Raw genomic sequence first — 21,020 nt, forward strand, 5'->3', positions numbered from 1 at the left:
GGAAGATTATTGCCAAAATCATTGCAGAGATGTTCTGTCATTATAGCTCTGAGCAGTTCTTACACTTGAAGCCCTCAGATGTAGTTATTAGTCAGTACAAAAGAGGGTAATAAAGAATTGCTCACAGCAACCAATGACTTTGAAAGAGTAGCAGAACCTTGCTTTGTATGGTATCTTCAGCTACAAAGTAGATCTGTATTCTCTGACCATTACCACCTCTTAAAAGAATACAGGGAACAAAACCCAAACCAAGAATTACATCATAAACCCAACCACCAGACAGGAGCTTACTAATATATGATGACACTTTTCACATTCACACATAAAAGAAAGGCAAGGAAGTGTTCTGGCTAATCAAATTAATCTTGTACTTAGGCATCTAAGACAAAAAAAGCCAAGAACCACAAACACAAAACAACAATGAAAATCAATTATGTTAAAGGGAGCAGTAGAGCAGATTTTTAAACAGGACAATTTAGAGATTAAATATTGCTTTAGTGTTTTCTCAGTAGCAAGACCAAAACCCAATGTTCCTATTTGCTTTAAGAACAGTTCTGCACATCCCAGGTCCTTTTAGCTGATGTGTGCAGCTATCTCAGTAGTCTCGTGTATAGCAATGAGGTAACACACATTTTAAAGGTATCGTACCAGTTTTCTGTAATGTCTACAATAGCTCATAAACAAAGATGGTGATCATTTCAGGCTGTTGTTTTTTCACCTGCTAAGCTTCTTGAAAGAAAACAGTGCCTTGGACAAGAAGCTGCCAGGAGGTCACCACAAAAATGCTATCAGCTAAGCAACATACTGAAAATATAAAAATACAAGACAGCGGTATATAAGTAAATTGGGCAGTTTTCTGGCTGAATAGAGGAACAGGGATTACAGTCAAGGATACCTTTTTACTACGATTAAATAGTGTGGGGCAGTTGGGAGTTACTGGGAAGGTCAAACTTCAGAATGGATAAAGGATGCATCATCTGAAAGATAAAAAGTACAACACAAGTCTAACAAAAATAGACCACTGCAGACTAAAGTAAAAAGATAATGTGGCATCTCATTAAGAAATAACTACTTACCTTCCGCTGTCAAAGTAACAGCAGTTTTTAAAGGTGTGGCTGAGCATTAGACAAGCATGCTTAAAATACATATCCAACAGTTCAGCACAAATCAGGTCTTGTTTGAGGCTATTTTTGTCTCTAACTCGGTGGATATTTATTTAAGTAAGGATCAGCTAGGCTGTCACTTTGTTCCCAAAATGCACAAGTGTAGATTGTATTTAAAACTGCCCATTTTTCCAGGCAGATTTACGGGTATCAAGCCTTGATTCTAATGAATGTTCAGGATAGCTTTAAGAAAGTGCAGTAAGTGTTTTGCAATCTCCAAGGCACAGGAAATGTACACTTTCAATATAGTTTTTATTTTACCCATATACAGCTTGCCAGTACACAGCACATCACTGCTGAACAGCAGTACAATTTCACTGCATTTTTAGATGGCTAGAGAGAAAAAAGGAATTATGTAACAAAAGAGAATAGTGCAACAGTTTTAGGGTTGACAGATTTCCATTTTCCACCCACCCCCAACATATAAAGCAAATAGAACAATGTCAATTCTAGATTTTTTGGTTGCAATGCTGCTAGGTTTATATAAACATAAGTTATAAAAAGTACAGAGCATAGAAACAGTTTACAAATAAGTTAAATTTCAATTATTTCAGTATTCACATTAGAAAAATATACATTTTATAGAGTCAGTATTTGCCAGAAGAAAGCATATAGTTTTCTGGTTTATGGCTCCAATTCACTTTGTGAAAGCAAAATATCTTCACTTTGGCCATCTGCTTCCATTGCCAGTAGTGCTTCCATGGTTTCCAAAGGAATCCCCTCAGGTGTGCGAATGTGCATTGTAGTACCATTGGAATCGGTTACAATAACGATGCCTTCTGCCTGAGACAAAACAGAAGTATCTGGATGGGATAGTATAAGCCCATCTAAAGTCTGAATAAAAATCTGTTCATGTCCCTGAGACAAGAAATCATGGCTCTCATCGGTAATCTCAAAGGCTACAGTTTCATCTACAGTAACTGTATTCTCCAGCTCATGTTGCTCCTCTGCCCCAGAAGAAAATTCATTCACGTTTTTAGAAGAGTTTTCGTGGTTCGCTTGAGTGGACATGGAGGTTTCCTGGACAGGGTTCTGGTGTGACTCAGTCTGAGCACTGTGTGGGTAGTTTATTGGCACAATGTTTGCTGAAAAAACTTTTTCAATTTCCTGCATCTCAGTCCCAGCAGCATTATGAAGTTGTTCTGAATGTTCTTTAATTGCAAAATTATTGTTTTCTTCTTCCAGTTTCTGGTATTTTTGATTGTGATCATTTTCTTTGATTGCTTGTAAATCAGTGCTCTGACTGCCCATTGCATTCTCCAACACAGAGTTGCAAAGTTTGGGAGCTGACAGTCCACCTGGTGTATTCTCGCTCATGAAATGTGCTTGAACTAATGCAGATGAACCATCAGCTTTGACAGGCAACGCAACTTCACTATGTAGCAAAGATGCACCGCTTGCTGTATCTGGTCCCTGTATGTTCACAGGTTGGGAATAGTCTATCTTCACTTTCACAGTCTGGGAGAAGGTACCTGATTTTTCATCATTGATTCTGACTCCTGAATCAGCAAATGAATTATCTTCCTTTGTTTTCAGCATGATATGCCCATATTCTGGAAGAAGGATTTCTCCATTTGATGGATTAAAACCTGAAAGGCGAAAGAAATATAATTTTGTTGGGCAATCCAATATTGCAAGTCCAAAAAATTATTTTTCAGCAATAATTTTTTAGGAAAAGCTAGGCTACTTTCCTGCTTTTTTCCCCAAATTAGCAACCCTGAAGCACCTTTTAAGTGTTTCACAGCACTTTCCAATGAGGAAGTCAGAATAAGAATAATTAAGGAATTTTTGGATAGTGGAATACTGTTGAGCATTTCTATTCCAAAAGACCTTATATTAGAAGCAGCATTTTTCTCTTAAGCCTGAAAACAACCTGCTCTTAAAATCACTTTTTTTTTTTTTATATGGCATGTAGCCAGCAACATTGAAAGATAAAGAATATTCCAGGCACCAAGTAGTCAGCTGTTACCCCGATTATCATCATAACTGACAGAAGCTTTTAAACATGATCAAATTTCTGTTGATACTCAAGCTCATCCTGGACTCAGACATGTCATTAAATCACTGCATCTCTAAGTAGCTGTGCCAATAGCTCTGGGAGCACTCTGTCCTGTGACGAAATAGGTAAAAAGCACTAGAAGTGTAGTGTGTTTTACCAGTTATTTGACCTGGACCAAGAGATAGTAACTACTAAGCTGCAGTAGCATGAGCTGTCAGCTTTTGTTATTGAAGATTACAAGGAACAAGTAGGTTGATTTGGTTTGAAAGATACCACTGCACAACAAAGGAGGCCCAACACTGCAGAAGGGACCATTTTAAACTTTCTATACTGTAGAGTAGCAAAAGCCCTGTTAGTAGGTGCAAATGAAACAAAAATTAAGAAACTCATAACCTAGAAAAAATAATAGTGCATCCAGAAATAAGCAGAATCATGCAAAGAACCCTTCAGAGGAATGGAAAAGGAAAGCAAACTGCTAAAGGGGGAAAAAAAAAAAAAAGAGCCATTGATAGAAGTAGTACAAAGGGCAAAAGCCAAGCAACTTGCAGCAACACCAAAAGAAGGTATTTACAAAGCAAGAGGACAGTACTGACATGCACACCATACTACAGATGGGCCAGGCCTGGAATCTGTTGCAAAAGTGACTGAACTACTGCAACACTTTTGTTTAAAAGATCAGTGGAGTTTTAGGAGATCACAGATAGAGACCCATCTCACTTTCTAATCCATTGTTGCTCTGCTATTCTCAGACAAGGGATAAGAAGAAAGGCAACTGCCTAAAGACTTTGGCGCAAAATGGTGTCTCAATTCCAGTCTTCAAGTGACACCCATCTGTCCCGGCACAGCTGGCACAGGCTCTCCCCCTCCCCCAGGATCCACAAAGCTCTGGTGATTCTGCTATTGCAGCCTACTGGAGCAAAGGGGAAGGACACACACACTGCTTCCTCTTCCTCTACACTTCCACTGCTGACACACAAAGGTCATGCACCATTTCTGCTATAAGAGATAGGGTGGACACAAAGCATGCAGTAGAGAACAGTACTATTCTCATAGTACTGCAGTAGTATCAATATCTGGATTAACATGCATTCAGAATTGAGCTACTCCTGTGATCTGCACCATCCGTAACTTTTTTCCCCACAAGGCCTTTCCAGTTAAAAAGCTGCTTTTGAAGGACCAGGGAAGCAAGTTAAGAAATGAAACCTTAAGACAAAAAACCACAGTAGCTTGAAGAAAAAAAGGTATTTGTTCAGCTCCTCCACGAACAGAACAGAATTGGAATATCTGAAGAGGTTACCATCTTTTTCAAACAGTGAACACAAATTCCCACTCTTTTCTTTCACTTCATCTTGACTGGCATAAGCATTATTCACATTCTCCATTATGTCTTCTAACTTGGTCCTTTTGGCTGATGGCAACAGTTCCTCCCCTGAGCTCTGTCAATACAAGAGATAATTAACTGGCTGCCATCATAACAGCTAACAATATCGGAAAGATCACAAACCAGCTGCGGGCAGTGAACCGATACTCTCCTTGAAAGCACCATTTTACACTAACACTTGTCCTAAAAGGTAAGGATTTAAACAGCCCTTGACAAAATGTCACCGATGACTTTTGATACTTGGTTGAAACCAACTGCCTTTGCTTCACCATCAAATCTCTCTTAGCTCTTGTGATTAGCTGTACAACATGAAACGCACTACAAGCTCTCTCTCCAACTTATTAAAGGGCTGTGAACAGCCTGCCCAACATTGTTTGGTTAATAAAGACTAATCGGCTCTTTAATTTAACCACAGGCAAAAGCACTAGTCTTATTTAGCCACCATCAGAGACAACTCTGGATTAAATAAAAAGGAGAACAGTTAAGGGGACAGATCATAGAGACGTGACTTTCAAGAAGAGGAATCATGGCTACTCACTACAGCTGTAAACAGATTAAATCTGGTCAACTGCCTTGTTAGAAAGAAGGGAACTGTTTTCATGCACCTCTACCAACCACCAGCTAGCAGAGCAACCACTTCTCCAAAATCTGAGCATGTTGCAGGTTAGCCTGCTTACTCCAACACAAGTAGTTAGTAGCATCTGAGGATCCTTCTCACTGTGGGGCCCCCCATTTACTAGCACTTCAACAAACTTTTTTGCTTGTATTGTGAGATTACCTGTAAGCATTCAGGATTCTGTCCTGGATGCTATCAAGTGTCTTCCCAAAGTGCATGGTTAGCATGCTAGTTCATATGCTCTGCTATGATACCACAGCAGCAAGTGCTTTTAAAAATATTTCCAAATTCCAAACACCATGAAAGACTTTAACCCAAGTCAGATACTGTAATTTTGTAACGAATAAATGATCTGTTTAAACAGGTTTTAATTGGTCTTAATTTCATTTTTAATTTCCACAAAGGTATTTCATACCTCAGCTAACCGTTTTTGTCCCAGTAACTCCACAGGCACTTGCTCACTAACCATTTCAGTTATAGATTGTGAACAAGAGTCTACACCTTGGGTCTTTCGTTCTCCAGTGAGTATTTCTGTAATTCCTAGAGATTCAGCAACCTTTAAAAACAGTTATAGGAAAAAAAGTAAAACATTAGCCTCTACAGTCTGAATGCATAAATGCTGAAATACTGATTTGTTTTCTGAAGACTGAATTAGAACTATACAGGGTCAAATCCAACAATCATCAATGCTCCATGAAGTATTTAGACTCTCATGTTTTCTACTTGCCTCCGTATTAATAGAACACAACCTTCATTTGAAGGTGAATAGTAACAGGCAAACTCAAAAGAATTAGGAGTACAATGGTTATATATAGAATCCAGAGACAGTTACTAAGAGCAGAGTCTAATAAAGAACACTGTCTAGGTCCTCCATTATTTAAAAAATGTTAAGTCTTCTTGTTTAAGAGTATCTCTTAAGAAGTCCAGGATTCCACCCCACTTTCCATTCCTGTGCCTCATCCTTAAGTAGGTGTGCTACTGTAACACTCAGGGATGGGTTGATTTTGTTTGCTTTTTTATAGAACATTTACACAGAAGAGAAGCAAGAAAGAGGTGGCATTTTGGGACTGGCAGTATCAAAAACGACCCTTTAGTTGGTACAACCTTTTTTTCCTCCAAAGGGAAATGTTGGTGTTAATCACAAAATTACCAGATGAGCAAGTAGTAATTCTTGAAAGGCTTTTAGTATATACAGTGAACATCATAATTTATTCTGAAAAGTAAGTATTAACCACTGCTAACAGGCCACACAGGACTTCATTTTTTAATCCAGACTTATTCTAAGATCAAAAAGCTTATCTCCATTGCTCCTATCCTGACTTTTACAATAGGTTCCCCCCCCCCAGTATTTATAATTCAGTGCTGATGTACCTTAATGAAGACATCATTTACATTTTTTTTGTTGGAAGTAGTATTAAAAAAAAACAACAGTGTTTTCACTACTGGAAACACAGAAAACAAAAAATATGTTATGTACAAAGAGCTGACTTATTCTAAGCAAGGGGCACAGAGACTGCCAAGGATCCATAAAGATAAGCAGATCCACATTAATAAAAAGCAACCCTCCCAAATAAAACCCCAAAAAAAAGGACCAGGGAAAAAAAAAAAAAACAAAAACTAAAAAAAAACCACCATAAAGCCCAAACCTACATTGTCTTTCTAGCTGTAGCTGCATAAACAATGAATCTGAAGTCTCAAAAATAACAGTTTGCAGTTTTATTAATGTATTCACTACCTTTCATAGCTGCTAGCACAAGTGTGAACTGCGTAAATGCATTCAGTCTGGCCTCATTAAGCATTGAGCCTATTTATCCCTTCAAATCAAGGCCACTCCTTTTAAAAATAGACCCCTCTCTCCTAATCAAACATCAAGATAAACTTTTATTAGCTGATAATGCTAAATACACCTTGCAGCAAGGTGCTAGTTCACACTACCCTAGATAAGCAAGACAGATGTCAGTGCTGCTAGGTTCTTTTTTTTTTAGTATTTCTACTTGTATCTGTTGCCATAAACTAGAACTGCAGTTTCATTATGGATTTTTTTTTTCCTCTTCAGTTAGCTGTTTAACTTTTTACAATAATGTCTGGTTTACTCATCAAAACCATGTTTTCTTCAAATAACTTTACCAGCACAACAAAGCTTACCAGAGAAAAATAAAAGCACAAATCACCCAAAATAAAACAAAGCAAAAATCACATCTCCAGAGTGCTTTATTACCTTAGCATCTTTAATTTCAACAGGCTGCTGGCAACTCAGCAAATCAGAATTATTGAGGTGATCAAAAGCCATTTTCTTTACCATATTATGCAAGTCTTCAAATTCCCTATACACATCTGGGAAGTAAGCTTTGGAAGGATACCCTTTTTCAACCTAGAAATAAGACAGGAAAAAAGGATTTGTTTCCCCCTCCCTACATTTAAAAAAAGATTGCATTAAAATCTGTCAGTTTGTTTTGCTGACATTTTAAAACAGAAACATTGAAGTCAAAAGATTCTGGACTATTAAGAAATGCCACTGAACAAGGCAGCAAAAAGCCTTTCAGTCAAGAGACTTACCAGAGTTTTGCCTGTGTAACACCGATGTGTAGAACATCTGCACTTTGCAGAACTGTAACTTAGGAAACTCAGATACATCTCTAAAGGAATCTGTTAATGTATACTAATGGGAGTCTTCCTAAAATAATTTAACATTTTTACATAAAAAATCCTCACCTTCATCAACAGAAATTCGTATACCGTAACAAGTTTTGTAAGACGTGGGAGAGCCAGCTCCATTAAGTCTTCATTGTCGCATTGTTGTATGAGCTGTCAAAAATCAGAATGAGTTTATTAAGGTAGCCTACAGAGGTTATGCATCCCACATTCAGAACACTTTTTGAAAGGTACACTGTATACTTAAGCAACTTAGGGAACAGATGCAAACATAGCACCAAGAGGAGATAAATTAGAAAACCTGAGAAGAGTTACTACCCATCTACAGACAAAATTCAGTTCCACAATGTTTCCTGATTGATAAAAAGACCATCAGGAGATTCAGCAGCCATAAAGGATCTTCCACAACACATAGGAAACAAAAAATTGTGTTAGTTGCATGGATTTTAATCCTCATTCTGTCCTCCCCCAAGAGATTATTTGTGGGTTTGTTTTTTTGTTTGTTTGCTTGTTTCGTTGTTTGTTTTTTGATGTTATCCAACTTCTGTTTGGTCTATTTCTTTTTACTGTGTTGGAGATACGTAACAGTAACTGTCCTTCTCCAGAAAAAATGATAATGAGATTATATCTACATGCCAAAATTCCCTTTCCAGACCAAGTTCCCATTTTGCCTTGTGTCCAGTGTTCTCCTATAATTGTTTTCTCCCTTAAAAACAAATTGTTTTCTTCTTCTTAGCAGGCACCTTAGGCTTTCATCTTGTCTGTACACAAGGATGTTAAAAAAAAAAAAAAATCATTCTTGAAAAGAAGTGATTAAAAAAAAAAGACACCAAACCACACAACAGAAAAATAACACCAGAGGGCAGGGGCAAGATACTAGGCAAGTAATTGCAGAAGAGAACCATACCTCTTTTAACCTAGCTTTTCTTCTGAACACATTGCGTTCTGCTGACACACTACTAAGTGACTTTGAAGGGGACTGACCAGGTCTGCTAAGCCTTCCAGAACACCTAGATCTTCCACCCATCCTTGGTCGACCACGTCTCTTTGGTCGTCTGGGTCTTCCAGGTCCTTTTGGTGTTATGGGTCCCCGCTGTCCTGAACTAGTTTCATTTTGTTGTTCTGCCAACAGGTGTCTGCTTTCTGTAGACTTACACGTCTTAATTAAAAAAGAGAAAAGTATTTATTCACCATTTTAAACAGTGTTTGAAGTAAGACATTTTTATAATTAAGTTCATCTATGCAAAAAACAAGTAGTCACAAGGACGATAACTAAAAATACAATGCCCGGTTTCCACATTTCAGAATCTTTAGTCCTCCCTACGAACACAGCTCAGAAGTAGCTTCTGTTATAAGACCATGTGGCATACTCTAAAGTACATTTGCTATTTTTAAGTTATTGTTGTGATTTTGGTGCAAGATCATTTTTTTTACTTCATACTGAACACATTTTATCTTGTCTTCCCTTCCAAGCTAGAATTTCTATGAATGTCCCAGTATCTTTTAAGTTTACAGTAGTACTGAAGTATATCAGGCTCCTTTTACAATAGTACTGAGGTATATCAAGCTCCTTTTCATAACCAGTACATTTTCATCCCAGTGTTCAGTAGCTCCCCACTATCAGGAAAGCACTAACAAGGGCAAATTTATGTCTGTTCCATCCAGGGGTTAAATTAATAAACTTCTAAAAGTGTCAGAAGACTAGGTTGATTGTGAGGATCTTTATTGCCTTCCTCTCTCTATCAATGTACCAGTTTTATTAATCCTGCTATTATTTCCAGAAGGCAATGTCCTTGGCCAAAAACTGTAACAAATCTATGGGCCAAAGTGCAGGTTTGTAAAATCTGTATTTGCTAGTTAGAAGTAGCAGGTACAATGACAATCTGGAAATCAGTAGTTAGCATCATATATGAGACAGACTGAAATTTTTCTCAATTCCCATCATCCTGGGTAAAGTGTGTGCTGCACAGGGAAGTACAACTATGTAATAACACAAAGAGCAGACTTCAGTATTCTGCAATTTTCTTTTCCCAAATATGATAGAAGAGAGCAGAGGTTGGTTTGCTGCACCTGCAGCAAATTTTCACATTTCTGAGAACTCTGCATTTACAAATAGAAGTAATAAATATGGCACTACTACATCCAAGACAGTATTCTTTTCCTAGAAAGCAGCTGCATCAGTGCTTGCTGCAAAATGTTAAGAGTCACTTTAATACTAAAAGAGAAACTTTACTTTGAAGTGACCAGCTTAAAACATGACAGAAAAAAAATTAAAATGCAGCTACCGCAGCTTCCAAACCAAAGAATGAAGTTTCACCAAAGAGCTTGGTTTGCCACATTTTCAAAACCTGCTGTAGGAAAAGCAGGTCTACTGTTGGAACCCAAACAACTGTCACCATAGAGAAAAAAAATATTAGAAAACCCTCTATTTCACTAACAGAAATTGACAAAGAAGATGATGTCTTGCTGTCTATTATGCTAAAAGTTGTAACTGAAAATAGTATTCATATCTGAATACAAAGATTGCCATCTATACAGACAAGGATTTTTCAAGCTGAAAACTGTATGCTGGAAAACCAGTAACGAATTAACAGAGAACATTTTATTTTATGTGCATGTGCACAAGTATTATTCCTGCAACACTGCAAGAGCAAATAATTTGATTTTCAAGGCAAGTCAATGGCAAATGTTTAATTTACTGTATTGAATACTCCTGAGAAGTACAAGACTATGCAGCTACAAAACTGACACTTTGCTTTCTACAGAACTGGCCTAAGTAACATGCTTTACCTGTTCTCCAGCCTTCAAATGAACAGTTTCTTCTAGACTGGTAGCTAGTGCATTTTCATTATTTAAAGTGACAGCAATTGAATTCAAATGTGCTGGACTCGTCATTTCGTCTTTTATTCCACAGGTGCTGTCCACAAATAAACTTCCATTAGCTTTACTTAGAGGTATTTTTTGAGGTGAAGACTCCAGCTGTCCATGGCCTGGGTTAAGTTTATAATGTCTTGCTAATCCTCCTTTTCCTATATAGGATTTTTCGCAAGTCTGACATTTAAACATTTTGGGTTTCAGATTATAATTTGAAGAACTGAATAATGCATCTTTTCCTTTCACCTTTCCTTCTTCATCATCTTCTATACTCAGCTCAGAGTAGTCATCAGAATCGGATTGATGACCATCAGCCAAATCCTCCATTTTAATGAATTTATAGTCTTTAGCTTTGTATTTTGGGGGGCGTGAAATCCGTCCAGAACGAGTTTTCACTTTCAAGGATTTCTTTAATTTGTCATCTTTTTGTTTTTTTTCAAGGCATGGTGTTAAAGTATTTGCTGAACTGACTGCAGCCATGGAAATATTTGGAGACCTGGTGGCTGATACTGTGGCATGTGTAGCTTTCTGTCCATTTAGGATCTTAGATGTGGCAATCTTGTTCACAGACCTAGATCCATGAGATGGTAAAGGTCTCTGCATAAGCACCTGAACTGGAGAGTCAGAAGAACTGTGGAGAAATAGCTGCTGCTGCTCAGCTCCTGTAACAGGCTGTATCCTAATTATCTGGGGATTAATAATGCCAAGTCCTGGTATGCTAGAATTTCTACCAACCGACTGACTCAGCGTTACAGTTTTGGGCTGGATTGGTGCCAACGATGGCATTGGCCTTTCAGTTTCCTTCATCTGTCCTGGCTGAACTTGGACACAAATTGCTTCCAGCTGTGTTTGTGGAAAAAAAAGGAAGAGTTGAAATTACACAAACACAGTATTTATAAATAAAGACAATACTTATCAAGCTGATACACACCCCCCCTTAAAGCAAAGCACAAAGAAAACAATGCACATCATTAGTTTTCCACTCTAATGCATCAAAGCACAGATTAAACTTCAAAGCACAGATTCCTTTCATTCAAACTACAGACTTTCCTGCACATTTATTGATGTGACTGTTGTTCAACTAAAGCATGTGAAGTTTGCTTACTTAGGCCGTGTCACAGCTTTGTTGCGTGTTAGCAGGCCTGTTCTGAACTAGCAGAGTCAACGCCATCACCTATGCAGATTAATAACCTTCAGCAAACTAAACACACAACCAGAGCCTACTAAATGACACAGGCCAAGCACCTGATACAGGACATGCTCTTAATAAATGCCCAGTTCAAAAAAAATTATGACAACGATTTAAAGTAGGGGTGTGTTGCTGTTCGTCTCCCTCAGACATTCCTCCTCATTCAAATTTCTGCCTGAGCTTGAACTCATCACTTGACCACTCCTGCTGCCCAATACATGGATTGAAGCTCAGGTATTGTCACCTTCTGTAAGAAGGACATGAGTTATCTACCTGTGCATCACCACTTAACCACTAAGAGACAGCCCTTCTAAGCTGCTGTAGCTGCATATGGACCGAAATACTGACCACAGCAGCTAGAATGTACATTCAAAGATGGATTTTTCTAAACCATGTTGAAGTTGTCTCAGCTGCGAGACTCGACTCTACACCCAAGGGCAGGTGTAACTGAGAAGGGAGGGGAAAAAAAGAAATTAAAAATTACACCCCCGCACCCTAGAGATCTGCCCTCGGCGATGGATTTTACCACTAAACGGACGCAGCAGGCTCCCTCCCTCCGCAGCCCCCACATCAGTTACCTTCTGCGGAAGGAGCCGGGCGGCCGCCATGGCTTTGCCCTGCTGCAGGGCGACCTGCTGGGCTACGCTCTGCAGCTGCTGGGCGGCGTTGTGCATGATGTTGCCCAGCGGGGGGGCTGCCCCGCAGGCCTGCGGCGGTAGCGGGCCAGCGTCCCGTGGCGGCGGGCACCCCTCGCCGCGGGAGAGCGGTGGACCCGGGCAGGGCTCCAGAGGGGCGGCTGCCGCCGGCTTCTGCTGCTCGTGGGCCTTGCTCACTTGCTCGATAACCTGCTGTAGCTCCGCAGGGGCCAGCGGCGTGGCAGCGTGCCAAAGCGGCGGGGGCGCCGGCTCCGCTGTGACCAGCCCCGGGCACTCAGCCGTGGCCAGCAGCTGTTCCAGCAGTCGCCGCTGCTCCTCGGCACTCAGCCCCGTGCCTTCCACCGGACTCCCGTCCGGCTGCAGGTAAAGGATGGTGCCGGTCCCTGTCGCGCCGGCTTCCAGAGCGGCCAAGCTCTGCACCAGCTCCTCCCTCGCCTCCAGCAGCTCTGGGCCCTCCGCGTGGGGCAGCGGGACGAGGAGCTCCACCGCGCCCCTGCCTTCCTCTTCCACCGTCCCGGCAGCCCTGCCTGCCGCTACGCTGAGAGGATCCCCACAGGAGGCGGTCACCCACCCGGGGGGCTCGTCTTCAGTGGAAGGAGGGGACGGGGGAGCCTCTGTGCCCCCCTCCTCAGGAGCCGCCATCTTGGCAGGCGTCAGCAAGCGGGAGCCGCATAGTCCCCCCCCGGGGAGGTCTCGGAGGCGCGGAGCGAAGTGAGGGACACCGGCGGCACGCGGACCAATGGCGCCCCCGGCAGCGGCCCGCCGCAATCCTGGGGCGGGGTTACCGTGCACTGACGGCGGCCTCACGGGGGCAAAAATCTCTGAAGGTGCGGCGGGCGGGACGCCTGTCGCGCCCGGAGGTGGTACCCACCAGTGATACAAACTGGGCGGGAGGGAACTAAAGTGAGTGGAGTTTTCCCTGGCAAACGTTTTGCGGCTCGTTACTCGCTCTCGCTGAGTGGGCTTTCGCACGCCTGCGGGGAATAGAACCAGGTGGGAAGGCGTGTGGCACGCAAGAGGTGGAACCTGCACGAATGAAAATGCGCCTGAGGGGGTGATCCGAGCACGTCTCCAGTCGCTGCTGCAGGCGCCCCCATAGAAATAAGAACCCACATGCGCCTGGGGCCGGCTCGAGGTCTGTAAACTGCAGGATGGAGCACGTTTAGTGCTGCCGCCGCGCTGGGCAGTGTGCTCCTGTGCCCACCGGCACCCTACAGCTGTGTCCTGGTGCGGCGGTAGCACTAGGCACTTCAGTAGACGCGGGTGAGGCGGAAGGGAATCACCAGGAGAAGAAAAGAAAGAAGAAAAGAAAGGAAAGGAGGAAAAGAAAAGAAGAAAGAAAGAAAAAGGAAAACACATTGGCCCGTACGGGGATCGAACCCGCGACCTTGGCGTTATTAGCACCACGCTCTAACCAACTGAGCTAACCGGCCTCCTTGTTAAAGCTGCTTTCAGCTATCAGTAAATAACAGCTTGCCCACTCCCCTATTATGACCATAACAGGTGCAAGAACTGACTGGCAGAACACGGAACGCTTCGCAATCCGGACCCCCAGGAGCCGGGCTCATACAGGGGGAAGCACATCCTTAAGTGATCTTTTACCCCAAAGCACTCGGCCCCGCTTATAAACATACAGGGCCTAGATGACAACCGTCTCTTAAGTCAATTACTTCCCCCAGGATTTCGAATATACAATTCCAGTTTCGTTTAAACTAAGCAAAATATTTGTGATATTTACTCTTTCGGCTCTTTAATACACCGTTAAGATCTTAGTTTGCACGGACAAATTATTCACTTTTTCGTAATATTGTGCTTTTTACTATGTAAGTAGCGTTTAAGACAACTTATCTCAGTTTTGAAGCCTACGTTAAAATATATTATGTACATTTAGCAAATAGGAAGGGCACGGCGAAGATACCTCTATACAAAAGGCAGGTTTTGGGGAGGCCGGCTCGGTGACAGGTTAGCACCGAGCGAAGCCGTCGCCCAGGTCCTCGCCCTCTATTTACTCCTCGCGCAAGCTGGGCAGTGGAGACAGAAATAAAGCCGGTAAAGCCCGCCTAATTCAAACCTGCAGCAGCACACAGAAACCACTAGGGATCAGGAGATCACCGGAGACGGACCTGAGTTCGCAGGAGAGCTGGAAGAGACCAAAGGCCGGCACTGGCCGCGCCTTTACAAGGGACTGGCCACCCATCGATATACAGAGCACTCATTAGTTTAGTCCGAGAGCTGCACGCATTAACCTCTCGCCCACGTAAGGCTCAACGCTAACGCCGCCCCAGGAAAGACTGGCTCGTGGAGCGCGGGCAGGAGAACGGCTCCACACAAACCAAGACAGGCGAAGGGGTGAAAGCCAAAGGGCCTGGGCCGTAGTGGGGCGAAGCGAACGCGCTTGGCCGCCACACGCTGCGTAACCCAAACCCTCGCCCACTCCGCGCCTCCACCAGTGGCGGCGACGCACTCCAACCGACTGCCTCACAGGATGCCCCCTGTGCGTGCGCCGAACTCCCTCCGCGCCGTCCGGAGGCCGCAATGCGCCGGCGCGGCCTGTGGGTCCGCGCGCCACAGGGCAGGGCCGGGGCGGGGAGCGGGAGCCTGCGCGGTTGCCAGGGTGACGAGAATACAACATGGCGCGGAGGGCTGGGCCGGGGGGTACTCGACGGTCGGGACGGGAAGCGGCTGCTCTCTCGGTCACCTCGGGACTTACAGTCGACCGCAGGATGAACAGTAAGGGGTCGCGGGAGAAAGCAATGGGCTTGCTTGGTGCGGAAGTCGTGGGCACAAGGCCCTTTCTGAGGTACGGTGTAGGCCCCGCAACCTCTGGGGAGGCCGGCGATCACCGGTGACTCTGGCAAGACAGGACGGGGGTATGGGGCTGCGGAGGGGTGACTCGGGCTGATGTAGTGGTAGGTGCTTTTGCAGTCTCTGGAAAATGCCGGTACTGCAGCCATCTCCTAGGGCTCCCTACTGAGACCGCATATGTAAACGCAGGTCCCTCTGCATGCCAGTCCTGGCTTCTACAGTGTGAATGTTTTTCCGACTCTCGTGAAGCAATAGCCTGGTTTCTCCAAGTACTTTCTCAGAAATTGCCAAGTTTCTCGTTATTTCTTCTGCAAGCCTTTCCTTCTGTTACTTAGCATCATTCTTCTAATCACCCCGTGTCACATCCTTTACATTTTGCATTTTTCTGAATGCAATTATTATGTGCCGAGATCTTGTGACTGTTGCTCAAGCTGAACTACTTGTTGCTTTCTTCATCTTTTGGTTATTTTTCTTGTCCTCCCTGCATCAATGTTGTATTTAAATGTCGTGGCTTTTTCTTTCTCAGCAACTTGGCATCTGCGACACACTACCTGCTCTAGGTTTTTATGATATTCTTTTCTGACTATTATAGTGCTATCTTTTCTATCATTTTGCATTGGATTAACTGCAAATGATGATCGATTTTCTGTGCTCTCTAATTACAGTAATATAGGTGTAGTCTTTCAATTCCATCACTTGCCCACAATTTTAATTTATGTTGTACTTAATTTCCCAAGTAGCCTCTTGTGCATCAAACTGTCTTTCTATTGAATGATTACCTCTGCCATTTTCATGGCTGTTTTTTTGGTGTTGGGCTAGTTCAGATTGCTACAATTGCAAATAACTTCTGCCATGCCTTTTGTGCTTTGTATGGAATTTAATTCAATTTTCCTAACCTTTATCTTCCTTTCTGCTAAGCAATGCTAAGCCTGAACGTCTGTGTGTGTTGAAACAGGGAGGAGGGAAGGATACCTAGCTTGTTATAGATGCAGTGAAAGAGTTGCTAACCAACTCTTCTTTATTCTTTAATGTTACATACAAGTGTAATTAGAACACTGTTTATTTAATTTCATCCTCACCTCTTTCAGTCTTGAAATGCTGACAAAATGTTTAACATTTCTGTCATTCTTTGAGTACCACAGATTCAGGTAAACTAAAAGATAATTAGTTTTGTTTTGTAGCTGTAGTAAGTTTCATAGCTTAAAACTGACACACTTTGACCTGATTGTTCTCTTTCAGAGTGTGTTTGAAGTCAGTTGTTTCCATGGTTGTTTTTCCTTGCCACCTGGTCACTTTTGAAGGATCATTTACATGGTGCTGAAGTGGATTTTTGAGAATCTCTAGAAATCTTGGCTCGTGGATACAAATTCAAAATTTGTATTAAACTGTTAGTGCATTCAAAGTCTACATTTTATTTCTTCTTTTTTTAATATAAACTTACATGTTGATATTCTTGTAAGTGCTTTTCAGCTTCTCATAGAACCATACACATGATCATTCTCATTTTCTTCCTAAGAGAAAGGTTCTCTCAAGTGACCTATTTTGTTGATAGTTTAACCATTGATTTTATGCAGTTTTCATTTCTAATTCTATACTTTATTCAATCAATTGAAATTATTAAGGCATTTGCTGTCATTGTTTTCACTGGATGGCTCTCTTAAGTGCCAGGTTAAAGCCTCAGTTGCGGGTTATGTGTTGGATTTTTATTTTGTATACATAGCACTCTACTGAAAAACTTAACAAACCTTACACCCGTAAATGAAAAACAATCTTTAGATCTAAGAATGTTTTAAAGCATGTAAACAACTCTTCTTACAACTCTTTGGTCTAAAAAGAATAATTTAGTCCTTCCACTGTAATCTGGACTTCCTTTGTAGGCGCAAAATACGTGTGTAGAAGAAAATATAAACAGACCCAAATGATATGAACTTATGCTATCTGGCTTCTCCATATATCTAAAAATGTTTTCAATAAATTTGTACAGTAATGTTTTCCTTGTGTTTCTCTGCCTAAGTACTTCAGTTTATGGTACACCAGCCATAGGTGTTAATAGATTGTAAGATTTTGTTTTCAGATCATGTGATTAGATTATTCTTTTTAATGCCACAGAATCAATTTAGAAATTTATTAAGAGAAACAAAATATGAGATTGCCATTTATTAGAGTCAAAGAGTAGATCAACAAATAGCTGCCTTGATTTTTTATGCCTTGGGTATTTTTGCCACAGGGGCTGACTCTGACGTTATATGAACATATAGCCAGTGTGTATCTGACTGATTTGAGAGTATCAGTTGCGACAAAAATATATCCAGTGACGCTTTTTGTTTGGAATTCTATAAGGGTGGGATTTAAGTGTTCTGATTTTACAACCTTTATCTTATATTTAGCCACTTAGAAATCATTAAACTTAGGGTGGAGATAAAGAGCACAGTGCAAAGAGTGATTTTTGCTGCTAAAATGTGTAACTGGCTGTGATCTCGGGATCACCTTGGTTAAGGCACTAATCAATCAGTTGGCAAGTAACAGCCACATGAGTTAAACAGTCATATGAACTTTTCCCGAATTTGGAGGCTCTGTTAGAGATTGCATCCTTTATCCATAATGATTTTCAAATTATGTTTTTTCCTTTAAAATAGTTCTGTATGCCTGTAGAGCACATTAGACAGTGGCATTGATTTTAAAGCAGTCTGCTTTTTCCTGTTATTTAGATGGCCTAATTAGTTTATGATCTGGCATAGTGGATAATGATCAGAAAACCTAAGCAGCAGGTGATTAAAATGAGAAGAGTTACTGATAACTCTCATGGAAGTGCTGATACCATATTGGAGAAAGAAAGATTTGCAAGGGGGAAGTTTCGAGTAATTAAAATATAAGCATTTGCATCACAAGGAAAGACCTTTTCTTTGTTTTGTTTTAACGCAAATGTGAGAGTTGAGGAGGAAAAAAGAGATAAGGCAACACAAGCTGATTGCCAGTTGGAAGACAACGTTAGAATCTCCCTGCCTGAGTAACTTTTCCCCCTGCAAAATGCCTTGGCAGGCTTTTTCCACTGTGAGGCTGTATTTATACTTGTTAATTAAATATATCTTGAAATCTTGGATACAAAGAGCAACTGGCATGAAATGGCTCACATCTATGCTAATAAATTCTTTCATTTTCCAAAACAAGGCAATAGGACAGAAAGTGCTTGAGGAATGACCTTAGAAGGAGTCTTGACATCAGGCTGGGAAAGGTGCATAGGGGAGTGGTGATAGTCACACGCTGATTCTGACAGGAATTGTTGTTACAGTAACTAATACAGGCAACTACACCTAACTGAATTTATTTCTGTCAACATACCTTAAGACTCCTACAGTTTTTCTAAGTCCCATAAAGGGCTGAATATGATAAAAAAGGTTTCCTTGCTCTGCCTCCCTCAAAATGACTGGGTTTGGATCTTACTTTTGACGTAGTCTTATTATTTAAGAAACAGCAGCATAAAGCTCACCAGAATTTGGTTTAGCTCAGATAAAATTACTGGAAGAATTACCAGGGATAGAATCCGTAGGTGCTAAAAATAAAGGGAAACAGGCAGTGGGATTGGCAAGGAACAGTTAATCACAAAGCTGAAGGAGAATAAAGGAGGAAAGAAAAGAAACGTCAATTCTGAAGAAAATTAGGATAAGACTCAGAAATGGATATAAATAAAGCTCTCTTCATTATCTCCTTCATCTCTTAACATCCTGCAGAATGAGAATTGACTGATTTTTCACATCTTTCTATTCAGTGCATTTTATTATTAAAGCAAAGCATTACTTTTGGCTTAGAGCAAAACTAATATCTGAGTTTAATATGGGAATAAAGCTATAAAAAACAGCAACTGCCTTGCTTGGTGGGGGAAGTAAAAATTAAAAGCCCCACCAAACCCAAAAAGAAAATAACACCATCAAAGCAACCAGAACCCTCATGATGGAACAATGACAAGACACTTTTCAAGATAATCTTATGTTTTCAGTACAATGTAAATAAAGGGTTTTTTTGGTGAGAGAAGTAAAGAATAAGTTCAAGTATGAGTTACTACTGTGCTGTAGCAGAAAAGAGGAATAAAGTGCTGTGTGCAGAGGCATCATATCTCTGAGCAAGGAGACAGTAGTTTATTGTCTAAGATACATATCAGTGTCTTGCATGTTAACAAACCCCCCTTTAAAACATTTCCATTAGAATTTAGCAAATCACGTATAGGTTGATATGCAGTCTTCAGCATTTCTACTTTTGACATATCAAAACAACGTAGTTTTGGTTTTAGAGTATAAACTAATTGGTAAGATAGAAGAAGGAACTCTGAAGATGCTGAGTCTTAGGGATGAAAAGTACTATGCATGTAAACAAACACATGGAGCAACACTTGGAAAGGTATGCATAGCTATTGTAGTACTACAGAACACTATTTACATTCACTGGAGAAATTTAAAATTAAGACCAAGTGAAGTTTTTGAATACACATCTATTAAAAAGGTTTGCATGTACTACAGAAAAGGAACCCTGATGATGATTATGCAGAGCCTTTCCGTTTGGTATTGTGGTTGTTTCCCTCAGTACTCTGCCAATGTCTTCCACTGTATGAAATATTGTCTGGTCAGTGGATCAAGGGTGAAACAAGAAGAATGAGGACTAAACAGTTGATTTCTGTCTTTCCAAATGCACTGGATATACTTGTGCTGGTTTTCCATTTGCTATAAATAATAGGAGGAAATGTGTTAGTCCTCTCCCTGCACATTTTTTTCAGTCTTACTTTAAATACTGGTTTAACATGAGTTTAAAACACTGTATTCTTAGTCTATCTATAGCTTTAGTTCTACTTTATATTTGCATTTATGATTAATTACATCTGTCAGCAAAGACACTATTTGGTCACAAAATAGGTGCTTTTTATCAGTTAGGAAAACAGATGAATGGCCTTTGTAGAAGTAGGCACACACTTGACTTTCTCCTCCAGATATATGTGTCAAAGAATGCCTTTTCAGTCACTGACTTTGTATTCTCAGATAAATGTATTAAGGTCCTAGTGAAATCAGTGGGAGCAACACATTTGTACTTAAGAGTAAAATGGCCCATTTTAATTTTAGGTGAGATTTCACAAGTAACTCAGAGCTTCAAAGACTGTAACTTAAAAAAAAAGAAAGAAAAAAACAGAACTCAAATATCTTCAAATAGTGTGGCTTTTGATTCTCTCTTGTGTAGTTAGAGAACTGTGGGTCCATTTACAAGTGACCAATTTGTCCAGTTTATGATCAAAAGAGTAGTCTAACTGCTTAACTGTATCAAGGGCAGATGGTGTGCAATTCAGTGGTAGGACATAGTAATAGGGTATAGCACAGAGACTTCTTCATGTAGCATGTTTAGAACATTTTTTAGGCCTTTAGCCCTTTGATAAATTGCCTGACAAGTTCTTTTGATAAAATTAACTCTTTCAGCTACAGGCAACAGTGTTATAAATAGAACCTGCCTGTACAACTTATTTCTCCTAGTTTCAAACTGGAAAATACTGTTTTCATGTTGAAAGTTGCTGTGAAAAGGCATGTGTGTCACGTTCGGATCCAAAACAGTGCACAAAGTTCTTTGTTTATTGCTTCCTCCCCAGAATTTCTGTATTAGAAATGCTGTGTCCAGCAGGATGTAGGGAGGTGATTGTCCCCTTGTACTCAA

General features: G+C 40.9%; 1 protein-coding gene and 1 non-coding gene across 3 annotated transcripts; both read right to left on the bottom strand.

The window, feature by feature from the left end:
• Positions 1-1,407: 1,407 nt before the first annotated feature.
• On the bottom strand, positions 1,408-13,259 carry ZNF839 (zinc finger protein 839). Of its 2 annotated transcripts, XM_054161829.1 has the most exons (8): positions 12,453-13,259; positions 10,602-11,528; positions 8,719-8,970; positions 7,872-7,964; positions 7,378-7,530; positions 5,575-5,715; positions 4,460-4,598; positions 1,408-2,752 (listed from the first exon to the last, which is right to left on the bottom strand). In XM_054161829.1, exons 1-8 carry the CDS (start codon positions 13,170-13,172, stop codon positions 1,788-1,790), a joined length of 3,390 nt encoding a protein of 1,129 aa, XP_054017804.1. In that variant the 5' UTR covers positions 13,173-13,259; the 3' UTR covers positions 1,408-1,787. The 2 variants fall into 2 exon arrangements, with proteins under 2 accessions (XP_054017804.1, XP_054017805.1); XM_054161830.1 differs by lacking the exon at positions 5,575-5,715.
• A 630-nt stretch (positions 13,260-13,889) lies between these two features.
• On the bottom strand, positions 13,890-13,963 carry TRNAI-AAU (transfer RNA isoleucine (anticodon AAU)). The gene has a single exon. It is a non-coding gene; the product is annotated as a tRNA-Ile (tRNA).
• Positions 13,964-21,020: the final 7,057 nt, after the last annotated feature.

Source organism: Dryobates pubescens, chromosome 5 (assembly GCF_014839835.1).
Source record: "Dryobates pubescens isolate bDryPub1 chromosome 5, bDryPub1.pri, whole genome shotgun sequence".
Taxonomy (NCBI): Eukaryota; Metazoa; Chordata; class Aves; order Piciformes; family Picidae; genus Dryobates; species Dryobates pubescens.

What these genes read in the sequence shown, in the direction of transcription:
- ZNF839 (XM_054161829.1), bottom strand. Translation starts at nt 13,172, where the DNA reads ATGGCGGCTCCTGAGGAGGGGGGCACAGAGGCTCCCCCGTCCCCTCCT. An exon ending in CCCGGCTCCTTCCGCAGAAG is followed by an intron (nt 11,529 to 12,452) that starts GTAACTGATGTG and finishes CCACAAACACAG; the next exon opens with CTGGAAGCAATTTGTGTCCA. An exon ending in TTGAAATTAAAGATGCTAAG is followed by an intron (nt 5,716 to 7,377) that starts GTAATAAAGCAC and finishes CTGTTTTTAAAG; the next exon opens with GTTGCTGAATCTCTAGGAAT.